The 15,616-nt window shown below is 39.3% G+C and overlaps 1 protein-coding gene across 6 annotated transcripts in view; it reads right to left on the bottom strand.

The window, feature by feature from the left end:
* The window catches only part of KCTD1 (potassium channel tetramerization domain containing 1), a 112,136-nt gene that overhangs the window by 10,690 nt on the left and 85,830 nt on the right, over positions 1-15,616 (bottom strand). For all 6 annotated transcript variants that reach the window (XM_060775199.2, XM_060775200.2, XM_060775201.2 and 3 more), the window contains exon 3: positions 4,116-4,260. In XM_060775199.2, coding sequence (XP_060631182.1) covers positions 4,116-4,260 — 145 coding nt within the window. The remainder of the gene's footprint in view (positions 1-4,115; positions 4,261-15,616) is intronic.

Genomic DNA, 15,616 nt, shown 5'->3' with positions numbered 1-15,616 from the left:
GGTGCTCAATGTTGTTGCCAGAAAAAGAAGTCATAAGTACTGGTGCCAGTTGCTTAAAAGGGAAAATAATATGACAAAAATGACTGGCTTTCTGTTTGGTATTTACAACATCATAAGCCAGAATTATGATATATTTAATGCTGGAATGGTCATTTATGGTTGGTGCACCAGTGTGACAACTAAAATGCCGCCTAAGCCTACCTTTGACACCTGTTAGCCCCACCAACAGAGGATTTACAAGGTGCTGTGGGGCACAGCAGTTGGTGAAACATCCATCCTTCTCTACATAGCCAAGATAGTGTTTGGGTGCTTCTTTGCTGATCACACCACTCTCCGGTGCCTCAGAAATCCTTTGGTTGGCAAGCTAGTTTGGTTGGCAAGCTAGTTTTTTATGGATTGCTTTGATGGACATAGCTATGATGATGGAGATCCATTGTTATAGATACACCTCTCAATGCCAGATATATGTTCTTCCCCATGTAGGTCCTTCGAACCATTCTTGATAACATTAAGCTGCTCTTTGTGTCTGACAGACTCTGTTAAGGTTCTCTTTGGGTCTGACCGACTCTGTTAAGTTGAAATAAAGGTCATAAATAAGTCCAAATTGACTATAATTTAAGGAATGCTGTAATGGAGGGGGTCTCATGTATCACAATAGTCTGTTTTCTTCTGTTTTCTAAAGAATATTACAAATAAGGAATCAATAATGTGAAAATTTTAAATCCTGAGTCACTCAGCCATTTTGATCAAAACTAACTCCAAGGCAATTATGGCCCTCCAGAGAGATTGCAATTCACATGGTTCCTTACTACTGGCTATGTCAACTAGGGTTGACAAAAGTGCAGCACCATTATTGTGGGGAGTCAAACATTAATCACCTCTGATATTGGGTCAAAATTAATCCCTAGGTTCTCAAACTATGGGCTGTGGCCCAGCACTGGTCAGCGAGAACAAAAATCCAGTCCATGAATCTCCTTCCTCCTATTTATTTTAATTTGGCTCCTTTTTGCAGAGCTAAACAGCCCCACTTCTTTTGCTACTAATGTTGGAGAGAGGTTCCTGGTCAAAGTGGTCCCTGGTCAAGCAGGCACTGGTCAAAAAAAGGTTGGAAACCACTGCCCTAGGTGTTTTGTGATGGGTTGGAGGGGGAGCAGTATAATGGAAATATATTGCAAGGGAAAAAGCAAAAATATAGCCAAAAATGAGCAGCAAGGGGAAAAGAAAACACATAGGAAAAAATCCCATTTGGATTCTTGATTCATAAATTACTCCGTCAAGAAAGCTGGAATTTATAGTACTCCCTCTCCCCATAAACCCCAGGGCTAGGGGAGTTGGTAGATAACAGGTTGACAGGCCTAGGATAGTTCATGGTTAATTGGATCCTTCTAGAGCAGGCATGGGCAAACTTTGGCCCTCCAGGTGTTTTGTACTTCAACTCCCACAATTCCTAACAGCCAGTGAGCTGGCTAGAATTTCTTGGAACTGAAGTCCAAAACACCTGGAGGGCTGAAGTTTGCTCATGCATGTTCTAGGGGAATGCAGAGAATATGGATTCTGTAGGTCCAAAACTATCCATCCACTGAATATTATGTTTGGACAACTTTTAACTGATTTCACTGATGAGAGAAGAATCACTGACTGGTTGCATCCCAACCTGGGTGCTGTGGTTACCTTCACTATTAATGCAACACATCAACACATCACTGTAGCCACAGTTGTCTGGTTTAAACAAAGAATATGCTTAAAGACTGGACTGCATTCATTTCAATAGCTCGTGAAACTGATTTGACAGTATAATTCCATCAGAGGTCACAACAGAAAGGATAATAAAACGTATTTAACAGCACCCACCTTCTATGAATCACAAGGACACAAATGTTCTCAATATGGAACATTATTGTATCTTCCATTCAGTACTGCAGATGCGACATTTTACATTTAGCTAGTGTAAATAGTTTCCTATATCTTCAAAGAGATAACTCTATCAAAGAACCTATAAGAAGAAAAGCCTGTCTCCTTTCACTAAGGGTCAGGTAGACAGATGCTGTGCTTATATGGTTTTGCAACTGGATATTCCACAATGCTGGCTTATAGTTTCACTGGCCTTAGTATAACCAATAGCAAGAATTGAATTTTATAAGAATACCACATTAAAAAATGTTTTCATCTACTATGGCCATTTCTACATATAATCCATATATGCCATATAATCCAGATTATCAAAGCAGATAATCCACATGGCCTGCTTTGAACTGGGTTATATGAGTCTACACGGCTAGATAATCTGGTTCAAAGCAGATAAAAACACTTTAGATCAAATTTGACCAGTCTCTCTATGTAGCAGTACATTGGACACACAGTTTTAAGGCCAAGAATAATACTTCTCAAACATTTTATTTGAATAGATTCTAATGCCATGAAATTGCTAAACTCACACAGTTTTGCTCCATAAAGTGTATTTGCTAACATCTTAACATTCAAGACTTGGATAGCTGATAATAAATCTTGATCACCATTAACATAAAAAGGAGGCAAGCGATTTAACAACTTCTATTGCAGTTGCTATAGTTTATGATACTTGGGCTCTTGAAAAACCTGAACAATCCTCTCAAATATTTCGAACTGCTCAACTGGATGTCCATTGATCTGCCACCAATGTTGGTTCAATTTCCAAGTAAAAACTGAAACTTCAGCTGTCACCAAATTACATTTATCTCAAACCAATGCACAACAAACCCAGAAACATTGTAATATCTACATCAAGGAAGATAGATCTGGATTTACACACCAGTTTTGGAAGTTAAAGCTATATCTACCAATGATTTTATGTCAAGTCACTTTGGCTTCCCTTTGGGGAGATAAAGCGGCATATAAATAATAATAATTCAGGAACTATTTAAACTAAAGAATCAATGTACATTTTGTACAAGATGTGGACATATCTGGATTTAGTCGACATTCATGATTACATCTCACTTACAAGTCATAAAGGCTTTAGTGACATACACACGTGTATGTTTCCTTTATGCATTTGTATGTCCTTTGGGAGGGGGCACTAGAGGAACATTATTTCTTCTCACTCTCTGCAACATCCAAAGCCCTTCTTGACTTACTGAATAGCCCCTGAAACCATTTGTGCTTTGTGGGGAGCAAGCAGAGTTACAGAAGTATTTATAGATGTTCCTATATCATACATGAAGTGGTGCTGAGATCCACTTGTGTGTTTCTGGGATCCTAGCTGCTTTCCACAAAGCACAGCATGGTCACTAGGAGCTGCAGTGGTTATTAAGTCAAAGGATAGTATATGCCCAGCCTTTTGTTTTATTCTGCATCTTCTGAACATGCCAAATACAATGCTTAAGACTAATCCTAAAATTTAATCTCTGTTAAGATTAAATTGTTTTGGTTCTCAAAATTTCCAATAGAAATGTAATAATGTTGCTGAAATATTTTCCCATGTGCTCAAATAATTTTCTGTTTGACACCCACTGACACTTTGTTTCTGTATTTGATATTTGAAACTGAACCCTTAACAGTTTCTCAATGACTCAGGACCAATATTTTTATGGTCTTTGATTTTGATCCGAAAGACAGTTTGGAAAACAATCAATTGTTGTATATCAAAATTCACAACTTTGAAAAGTTTGCAAGTTGATATTAAGATTTGAGAGCCTGAAAAGTGTTATAGAACTTATAGCATGCAATAAATAATATGCAAATATAATTGATGTTTGTGACAGTCAAAACTGACAGCATGTGAAAACAAAAAACACAGAAAAGCACTAAGGGATCAAAAACATTTGAATCTGAAAACATTAATCATTCAATTTAATGAAGGATTACTCAAAAGTAAAACTGATCAAATCCAGTAGGACCCATTCCCAGCTATATTTCCACTCTTAGATATTCATACATTCAGAAGGTAAATATGAACCGTGTCTCTAAAATTCTTTTTTACAATTGTTAAGGATAAACATAAAAAAATCTGCGAGTTTCTAATAGTCATTTTAAAAAAACCTAATCACTGCCATCTTCCTTCATTTGGTAGTTCTGATTCCAACTATCTCCTCACTACATATTTCCAAACATCATGAAAATGATGAATAACATTTCACCTTGAAATCATCTGGTATAAGGAGTTTTGATGTTCGTAGAAAATTCAAGATGTATCTGAACATTTGGCCATCCCTGTCGATGAAGTAATGCTGCTTCAGGCTGTCCAAAACAATGGGCTCCGTGCCATCGAAAAGCCTCCCAATTCTGAAAATGAAAGAGAAGTCATCAGCAACATCAATCTGGAATCAGCATCATGAGTCACTAGGAGTCATATTGATCAGAGCTAACCGAAATTATTCCAGCATTAAGTTCAGTGATGAAAGAACTTTGCAGGGAACACATATTAAAATGAAACATGATGAATTCTTGGTGCGAATTTGGAAAAGATTTGCAACGGAATGGAAAAATGGTGGGACCTGTCTACTGAGACAGTTATACTGAAAAGAGAGGCATGTGAAATTTATCCCCCTTTCAACAGCTCCTTAAACCATTCTCTGGGGCTGCATGAAGAAAGTGTGCCCTATGGAAGCACTTTTACCCATGCAGGGTTTATTTTTTCTCCTTCAAACATCTTGAAACATAAACCTCCAGGGCTAGGATTTTTGTGGTCTTTGGCTCTGAGCCAAAATAATCCAAGTGTGTAGAATCTGGTAATCATTTGTCTTTGAGTCTTACATTCTGAATAGTTTAAGTTTCCATTCTTGAGGTTGTACTCCTCTCCCTCCCCCCTCCCCTGGCCAGCCTCTTCTTGCTTGTATGGAAGAACCAAGAAATAGGCTGCTGTTCTAAATTAGAAGAGAATGATATAAAAATATTATTTTATTTATGATACACAATTAGTCTTTTCTTTTGCATCCCACATTCCATGGAGAAACAAGAAACATTTTACAGGACTGCATATGATTTCTCAGAAGTAAAAACAGGACAACTGATGTGAATATGGATTTTACCATTGGGAGTTGGAATACTGGCATTTTGCCCCCTACAGGATTCCAATCTGGATTGGGCTCTTAATACTTACTGTGTTTTTCCAAAACTAAGACATTGTCTTATATTTATTTTTCTTCCAGAAGACACACTATGGCTGATTTCCAGAGGATATCTTAGTTTTATTAAGTCCTAGCCATCCCCTACCATACATTGCTGTGGCCCAGTCTGTGTATATGTTTTTTGTGTGTATATATGTGTGTATGCATATGTAGGTTTGCACATACATTGTACTGGTGTTTTTTTCAAGTCTCTTTTGCTGTTTTTTTCAGTGTTTGTATGAGTGATGGTCACTCGTTGGCCTGATAGGTGTATTGTGTTCAAACTTGGTGTCAATTTGCCCAGTGGTTTTTGAGTTACGTTAATCCCACAAACAAACATTACATTTTTAGTTATATAAGATGGTGCAACAATCTGCATTTATGGGATGACCTCTCTGGGCTCAGATACAGACTGCTTGCTGAAGCTTTTCCACTATCCCCTGGTGTTTGTGGAGGGTGAGAGAGACCCACAGACTGTTGCTGGTTGGTGCTGGAGGGGAGAGACCCACAATGCTGAGTATAATGGCAGCCACAGCTTTACTTCTTCCCTCTGAGGACACACAATCCCTAAAGCAGAGTGTCCTGCTCCTCACTACAGTAGAGTGTCCTGCTCCTCACTTCAGTTCACTTACTATGTCTCCTCTATGCCTCAGCTTGCAGCATGCACAGAATGATCAAGAACTGACAGGGGGAGTTGACGTTGTATGCTGCACCACCACAACTATCACAATGTCTTATTTTGGGGTATGGCTCATATTGTGCAAAAGCTTAGAAATCTTTCTATGGCTTATTTTATGGGTATGTCTTATTTTCGGGGAAACAGGGTATAATATGTATTACCAAAAAGATTAAAAAGTTCAAAAGGGTGGCTTGAAATGAATTATTTTCATATCAATGGAAATTACACTCAAATCTTCCCACTGCCAGTCTATAGAGTGCAAGGGAAAGGTTTCAAGATTTCTTGCCATCTCAGGTCTGAATTGAGTGCACAATATGAGTAAAGAGGAAAAGGCACCACAGATTGAAAGCATTTTGAAGTTTTACCCCAAGGAGCTCTTATTTCCTATGTATAACTGGCTTAATCCAGCAAATATCATAACTGAGCAGGGATTTGATGTTGGGCTCCACTTTCCTCCTAAAAAAAACTAACTCTGACAGCTCTTCTTCTGGTCTTGGGCTTCCACAATAATTACTTTAATAAATGTTAAGTAAAATCAGTTCAGGCAACTGGTTAGGGCTGAAGTTTGAATGGTCTCTAAACTTCTGATGAGGGAGAAACTCTGAAAAAGGTTCAGATAACAATCTTCCTGGACAGAAGTTCTATCTAGTGTCTGAACCTGGTTTATGTATGTTCTTTGGGGTCATATTCTCACAATGCTTAGCCAATCATACCACAGGGACTAGACCTCCTTTCCCATAAAGAGCACCTTGAGAGGATAGATGCATCCTCACCATACCCATAGTCAAGTAATCACAGACTTACAATGAGGAGAAAAACTTGAATTTTAGTATGTTTTTCAACAATAAACAACAGCAAAATGTGGGAAGATAAGATATACACCCCTTGTTTCCCAGTTTTTACCTCTGATGCTAGTTCGTTTGATAGAACCAATTCTTCTCACTCAGAAAATGAGTGTAGGCAACCTTTGCAGTCTTTTCAACCTTTTGTCCATAAATACCACTCGGCATTCATTATGATGTTGTATCTTCAGTTTTAAGTCAATTTTATGTGGACAATAAACAGAGCATAGAGAGATGCAACTTAGCCTGATTTAAGTCCTAATATAATCTGCACTTTAAACGATCTGTCTCCTTTTTCATGAACATACCATACCTTTGGATTTTCAGAGGGACAAGAGTATTAGTCTTAGGACTTTTTTTCTCAATTAAGTTAAAAATTAGAGTTATAAAAGCTGAAATAACTAGAAAGCAACTTGCCTACTAAGTAAAATCATATGGATCATGGATTTGGACAAATTTTATCTGGAATGGCTTGAGAAACCTCAGAGGCCACCTGTGCAAATTGCAAGGATAGCCCTTCCTCTCAAGTCCCTCCATACTGCTGTGAGTGTTGCACAATGATACATGAGGAAACGCATTTCTGTATTTTTGCTTCCCAAAATTAGCCACTTACCCACTCAATTCTGCTGTTTAATAGGGTATTGAAGAACAACCTTCCTACTGTGCCATGCTTTCCAGCAAAAAAGAGAGTGCTGGGAGCCAAGGAACACAAAGAGAATCATATTCATTTGCCTTCCTTCCTAAGAAAATCACTGGGAAAAGGGTAAAGTTAAAACCTCTCTCTTCTCCAAGTGGATGGGGGAATGTGCTTGTATATTGCAGTGTGTTCAAAGTATTATCAACTAGGTTGCATGCTGTTTTATCTCCAAACCATGGACCCATTTACACTTATACTACAGGGTTAGTCAAAATGCATAGGCCAATAAGCCATTCAATTGAATGGCTTATTGGCCTATGCATTTTGACTAACCCTGTATTATAGTGCTATGATTACACTTTAACTGCCATGGTAACATCCAATGGAAATTTGGGCTTTGCAATTTGGGAGGCATTAGAGCAAGAGTTCTCAACCTGTGGGTCCCCAGATGTTTTGGCCTTCAACTTCCAAAAATCCTAACAGCTGGTAAACTGGCTGGGATTTCTGGGAGTTGAAGGCCAAAACATTTGGGGATCCACAAGTTGGGAATCACTGCTCTAGAGCCTCCCAAAAATACGTTGATAATTCCCTTTATCCCAAAACTATAAATCCTAAGATTTTATGGGAAGGTTCAATGACAGTTAAAGTGGGAACACAGTGATATAATTGTGTAATATGGAAAGGCCGCATGATGTGATGCTAAAGTTGGAGGATCAGTCACATAATTGAACTTAAATTGTTCAACAGAATAACAACGTGCTAATGACCCAGCCTTTTAAGTATGCCAGTGACAGGAATTATGTCATTTATTTCTTCCTTCCTGGGCCATTTTCTGCTTAACCCTCTTTGCACCAAGCCTCTTCAGTAACAAGACAAAGTATTTTAAAATGAGGGTTGAGTCTTCTTGCAGCCTTACTATCCTTGCTGCCTTGCTATCACCTCCTCCTCTTCCCATCCCAGAAGGTCAGTCTCTCACACATGTCTGAATTGGTTTAATATTTGCTTCTGAACTTCCAAGTAGCGGCATGATGAAACTGATAATTTTTGTCAGACTCACTGTGGCCCAAGGCAGAAAGCAGCTGTACAAACTCAAAATGCAACCCAAGAGGCAAATTGACTGTTTGCAGATTTGAAAAGAATCAAATATTTTTATTGGGATAGGTGTCTTTGAAAAAAAAGCGAATAAAGAAACAATAATAAAATAAACAAGTAAGATAAAATTTCTGAAAACAAGATGGTTGATCTCTTAAGCATTTGTCAGCAGCCAAGATACCTCTAAAACAAAATACATTTTCCCAAGAGTTGCTCATCTCATATGAAAGTGACTTAAAATATGAGTCTTAGAGAAAATGACAAATATCACATCAGATTTTGCTTTATTTTTCTTCCAATGTTACTTCTATCTGAAATTTCATTGTCATCTATCTATATATATAATAAAGAAGAGTGTTTGTATGGGAAGGACAGAGGTGCGGAGGGCGGAAGGTGTATGTGCCAGCGTTCTGATTGGCTGCCGCTGTGGTGCTATTTGCATATGGTCTCTGATTGGCCAGCTTCAATAGGAGCCCCTGGTGGAGAAGAGGGTTCATGGCAGAAACGGGGCATGACAGAAGGAAATTTGCATATGGTCTCTGATTGGCCAGCCTCAAATCCAACATTCCGAGATGAGAAAGAGAGGAAAGGAAAGGCCGGGGGCTGGGTCAGAACACTCCCAATACAGACCGAAATAGGCACACAGAGCCCCCATCACCCACTCTACATCCTACTGCAGTTTGAATGATGGGACTTGCAGTACCACCACTCACATTCTGAGACCGCTGTTAACCTTATCCAATGACTGATCAGGACCAAACTTCGCACAGAGACCTCTCATGACCCACTTTACGTCCTGGTGTGGTTTGGCCAGGGATGGACCGTGGATTATGGGACTTGCATTACCATTGCTCAATTCTTCATACCACTGCAACCCTCATCCAATTACCAATAAATACCAAACTTGGCACACTGAGTCTCCATGGTGCACTCTACATCCAGGTGCAGTTTGAAGGAGGACGCACCATGGGCGATGGGACTTGCAATACCTCCACTCCCTTCCTAAGACCATTATAACTGCCAACAATGATGGATCAGGACCACAATTTACACAGAGAGCCCACATAACTCACTCTACATCCTGGTGCGGTCTGGAAGAATTTGACAATGGATGATGGGACTTGCAGTCACTTCACTCACTTCCTGAGACCACTGAGACCCTCGCCAATGACTCATCAAGACTAAACTTGGCACACGGAGCTTCAATGACCCACTCTACATCCTGGAGCAGTTTGGAGGACGACAGACCATGGATGATGGGACTTCAAGTACCTCCACTACCCAAGACTGCTGCAAAACTCATCTAATGACCAATCAAGACAAAAGTTGCCACACAGAGCCCCCATGACCCACTCTACATCCTGCTGCAGTTTTGGAGAAGGGTGGACCATGGATGATGGAACTTCCAGTACCTTCACTCACATTCTGAGACCTCTGCAAACCTTATCCAATGACGGATCAAGACCAAACTTGGCACATAGACCTCTCATGACCCACTTTACGTCCTGGTGTTGTTTGGAAAACTTTGGAGATGGATGATGGGACTTGAAGTACCTTTGCTCACTTCCTGAGACCACTGAGACCCTCGCCAATGACTAATCAAGACTAAACTTGGCACATGGAGCTCCAATGACCCACTCTATATCCTGCTGCAGTTTGGAGGAGTACAGACCATGGATGATCGGGACTTCAAGTACCTCCACTCCCTTTCAAAGATTGCTGCAACCCTCTTCTAATGACCAATCAAGACCACACTTGACACACAGAGCCCCCATGATCCACTCTACATCCTGCTGCAGTTTGAAAGGGGATGGACTTTGGATGATGGGACTTGCACTACCTTCACTCACTTACTGACACCACTGCCACCCTCATCTAATGACTGATAAAGACCAAACTTGGCACACAGAGCCCCCATGACCCACTCTATATCCTGCTGCTGTTTGTAGGAGGATGGCCCATGGATGATGGGACTTCAAGTACTTTCACTCACTTCCTGAAAATAATGCAGCCGTTATCCAAAGACCAATAAAGACCAAACTTGGCATACAGAACCAACATTACCCACTTTCTCTAATAACCCGGGCAACGCCGGGTCCCCAAGCTAGTCATTCATAAAACAAAGTGCACAGAAAGATACCAAGATTTGCTGCAGAGCATAACAGGAGCCAGAAGCAAGATCTAGAGAACGCCATTCTTTTTTTTCTAAAAATGTACAAAACCCTTCACACCTGGCACTGAGTTTAGATCTGTGTGTGGTAAAGGTATGCGGTAGTTCTCCTCATTAGTACTGCCTTGGGGCCATTGTAGTAGCCTCTTTAATAAGCATCTGGGCTCAAGGGTAAGCAGCTAGAAGAAAGATTGTGAGAACCAAGTTGAGAGAAATTAATTGGGCAGTTGCTTGACAATCACCCATACAAATATGACAAGTTCCTTCCTCTCTTTCCTCCTAATTATGTCTGTATTGGTCAGGATTTTTACCACTGGTCACCTCAAGATGACAACCATGTTTCAACAAAACCTATTCCAAGAGGGGAACAGAGCTATTATATATTATAGACACTGTGGCCAGTTCTGTGAAACAGACATCATGGCTCAAGGCCCTCCATTTTCACTGGTTCCTTGTGAAAGTAGGCAAAATACAAATAAAAAGCCCCTCTTTTAAATCTGAAAGAACGCCTCTAGGTCCTCCAGGGTAACTCTATGGTCAATTTCTGGTGGTGGTTGACCACAGAATTCAACTGGAGGACCGTCAGATTCCTAAGAGGCCTCTTCTCTAGATCCTCCAACATGACTCTGCTGGACAGATGCATCTACACTGTAGAATTAATGCAGTTTGACATCACTTTAATTGCCATGACTCAACATTCTGGAATTATGGGAAATTTCACAAAGACTTTAGCCTTAAACACTGCTGAGGTTTATCTCCAATTTTATCAAATTGACCCCCCCCCCCAAAAAAAATGGAATACTCAGGCTATCAGTTCAAGAAAAATGATCAAATACCAAAACTATGAAACATGAAAAAGCAACAATGAAGGAAGAAAACATTCAAACATGATTTTTCATGTAAATATGCTAATTTAACTATTTTAAAAAGAAAACAAATTAAATATATTTTTAAATTTTTCCTTGGAATACTAAGGAATTCCTAATGAAAGACAAGGATATTAAAATACCAAAACTCACCCTCCCTCCTGTCCAAGCCATCAACTCCTTGGTAGAAAGAGGTTGTTTGTGATTTAGCCTTTAGATTATTGGTTCCCAACCTTTGGTCTTCCAGGTGTTTTAGACTTCAACTCCCAGAAACCCCAGCCATTTTACCAACTTTGAGGAATTTGGGGAGCTGAGGTCCAAAACTCCTGATAGACGAAACCACTGCTCTGCTAACTTAGCCCTGTTTTTTAAATGAGATGACAATGAAAAACTACCATCTACTTAAAAACATTACTGTATTTCTGCAATTCTAAGATGCACATTTTCCCCTATATAAACATCTCTAAAAATGGAGTGCGTTTTAGAATCACAGGTGTATCTTATCAATTTTTGGTGGTGGTGGTACTAAAATTAGGGTCCGTTTTACACTCAATGGTATCTTACAATTGAGGAAACACATTAATATTATTTTAAAATTTTATTAACCTTGCAAGAGATGCCACAACAGAAAAAAAACCCAATATGCTTTCCCCATTTTGATATATGTTAAATTAAATTAAATGCAAGAACTAGAAGCAATACCATCTTTCTCAACATCCCAATATTCTAGTTGATAACAGCTTTTGTCGATAATTGTACTGCTCTCCTTAAACGTTGGTGGTGGTGGGGAGGGGTCATACCTGATTTTTAGCATTTCTTTCTTCTGCAATATATCATCAAGATGATGATATTTTTGATGAAGTGTCTCACACAGGGGCCTGAAGATAATGGATTCAATGGTTATACTTAAAGGATCATTTGTCAATTCAGTATTGACTATTTGTGCTGCTCCAAGACAGGAAGAGATTTCATTTTTTTAATATAAGCTGTGAAGCCCTGAGGCATCTTCCTAAACCATTTAAAAAGAAATCAATTTTCAGATGGATAAAAGGAGCCTAGAAGAGTCTTAATGAACTTGAGTGTTCTGGACCTCATTCAGCTGAATCTAAATCAAGGCCAGACACATTTAGAACCTATTTTTTTAAAAGCAGAGAGACTGTTTGCAATCTGTGGTTATGGCTCTCAACTAAAGCCATGAATTAGCAACTTAGCATTTGAAACATAATGTCTGGTTGCACAAGAATGCAAATTAATTGTTACCACCACTGGGGACAAAAAAAAAGGTACTATGCAGACTAGATTTTGATGTTTATGTGCAGAGGAGGAAACCATTATATCTTGTGAGCATATTAATTAAACTCCAAATAACAGGAACAAATTGTATATACAACAGTCACCTCAATACCTCTGAGGATGCTTGCCATAGATGCAGGCGAAACGTCAGGAGAGAATGCCTCTAGAACATGGCCATATAGCCTGAAAAAACCAACAATAACCCAGTGATTCCAGCCATGAAAGCCTTCGACAAGAAACAGTCAAAAAGCCTCTTTTCAATTAAAAGTTGCAACTTCTTTTTTTTTTTCCATGTCAGGAGCGACTTGAGAAACTGCAAGTCACTTTTGGTGTGAGAGAATTAGCAGTCTGCAAAGACACTGCCCAGAGGACACCCAGATGTTTGATGTTTTACCATCCATCTGGGAGGCTTCTCTCATGTCCCTGCATGGGAAGCTGGAATTTGACAGAGGGAGCTCAACCCGCTCTCCCTGGTTCAAATTGCTGACCTGTTGGTCAACAGTCTTGCAAGCACAAGGGTTTAACTCATTGCATCATTGGGGCTCCGACAACTTCTCCTTCGAAATTACAGCATGCACCTATCTTCTATTCACATGATGGAACACCAAAAAGATAATATAAGCAACTGGAGACACATTCTGACGGACAGAACACACACACACACAACCTCAAAAGAGCTGACAGTTCTACCAATATGGTGGATGTCAAAATGAAGCTGACAGTAAAGGTCAGGGATAGATACTCCTCATGAGTCATTTAGCTCAAGAACAGCAAAAAAGATCCAGCACACAGGCAGACCACAAGGAAGCAATAGGAACAAAATCTGTGTTATTGCAAGGATATATACACCTACTAAGATATAACTATTTTTGCACTATGTCCTACTTTCTTATTTTGCTGCTTGACATAACAGAAGAGCACAAGCATCTTTCAGTCTCCCTCAACTGCCTTTTTCAAGGATAAAATCAAATAACACAAAACTGAGATTTTGAGTTCTAAGTTCAAAATCCCATATTTCATCACATAATTGTCACCATCATATAATGCCTCCTTTCTTGGGTCCTGATTTTGGTATATTTGATGATCCTTGCATAATAGTCACACCCTTTATTCACTTGCCCATGAGAGCATGAATGATGCTTGCCCTTTGCAGCTATGGGGCTTCTCCCAGTTAACAAGGGGTACAAGTGTGTGGGCAAGTGAAGCCTCCTTGTATGATTGTATTTAAATCAATTTTAAATTTGAATTTGGTTTATGTGTTGCTTGTAATATGCACTGCAGTTTAATTCAATTAAATTAATAAATATGATTGTTTTAATTTAATTTGTATTACACTTCTTGGTTTCTACTTGATCTAGAAGAGGTCCACATTTTCCCCAATTCATTTTTCAGTTATAGAATTCTGAATTCCATTATACTAAATCAAACACTGTTAACAATGACATGATCCAATTATGTCTTTACAGTTCAAATGCTGTTAACATTGTTTGAATTGGTAACAAATAAAATTTGACTAGGTCATTAAGAGAGTAATGATGAGATAAATTACATAGAATGGAAATGACAGCTGTAAGTGTCAGCATACAAATATATGACATATCTTTTCACTGAACCATAAAAAAAAACACAGGAACTACTTTTGGTAAATGGTGAATGGTGACTGTTAGAATAATGTACTGAGGAATAAATGGGTGAAGCAAACATTACCAGGAAAGATAGCAGCTTGAAGTCATAGGGGCAAAAGTAGCAGTAGATACTATCATGTATTGAACTATTACCAAAGAAATGACAAGTATGTTGTCAAAGGCTTTCATGGCAAGACTCACTGGGCTGCTGTGAGTTTTCCAGGCTGTACAGCCATGTTCCAGAAGCATTTTCTCCTGGTGTTTCACCCACATAAATGGCAGGCATTATCAGAGGTTGAGGGGTCTGTTGGAAACTAAGTAAGTGAGGCTTATATATCTGTGGAATGTCTAGAGTTGGGGGGAAAAACTCTTGTCTGCTAGAGGTGCCTGTGAATGTTGCAATTTGCCTTTCATGTTCCTTGATTCGTGTTTGGGCACTACAAATGGTTAGAAGAAATTAAGCAAGAAACCTAAAAAAGCTGAGGTCTCTGTGTCAGGTAAATTAATGCTATAAAACAGGGATGGACAAAACATGACCCATTGATTGTATCCAGCTTCACAATAATTTCTGCAACCTGCTCCCTCCCCAAGCTACTTATGTCTCCCTTCAAAGAAATCTGAGGTAGTGGTAGATATTATTGTTCCCTAATGGCCAATAGAACTGGGTCTTAACTTTCACAGTCTATAAAGTATTCAAAAGCAATATTCTGACCACAGGAAAAAGCCTTCATTATGGTGTCATACTTGGAAGTTGAGAAGGGATGCTAGCAAGTGAATTTCCGTATGTAGTAAGAATTAAATTCAAAATAAACTGACTTGAAACCAATAGGGCTAAAATGTGCAATGGATTGTGTTATCAAAACCCACAAATGGGGTTCAAATATGTGTAATATTTTGGGGCCATAACCAAGTCCACCTGGAAGTTAGCTAGTAAGAAGGAAGGCAAAGAGAGTTAGATTTGAAGAGAATCTGATCAAAGTTATAAGAAGACACGGGAAACTATCTTAAACTGGGTCAGACCATTGCTTCATCTAGCCCAGTATTGCTGACACAGACTGACAACATGTCTTCAGGGTTATGGGAAGGAGTCTTTCCAGCCCTACCAAGAGATATAGGGGATTTAATCTGGGATCTTCTGCATGCAAAACTTGTGCTCAACCACAGAGCTCGAGGTAAGATTTTCTTGGCAAAAATAAAACTTTGAGGACAATGCCATCAGATTCAAAGGACTTTCCCCACTTTGCGCTTCCTCCTTAACAAGTGCTGGGAAACAAATCCCACAAATGGCAAGCCTTTCCAAATGCAAAGCCAGCAAAAAGGTGGAACAG

Source organism: Anolis sagrei, chromosome 4 (genome assembly GCF_037176765.1).
Source record: "Anolis sagrei isolate rAnoSag1 chromosome 4, rAnoSag1.mat, whole genome shotgun sequence".
Lineage (NCBI taxonomy): Eukaryota > Metazoa > Chordata > Lepidosauria > Squamata > Dactyloidae > Anolis > Anolis sagrei.
The sequence above is the reverse complement of the archived record's forward strand: the minus strand, read 5'-3'. Positions and strand labels throughout refer to the sequence as shown.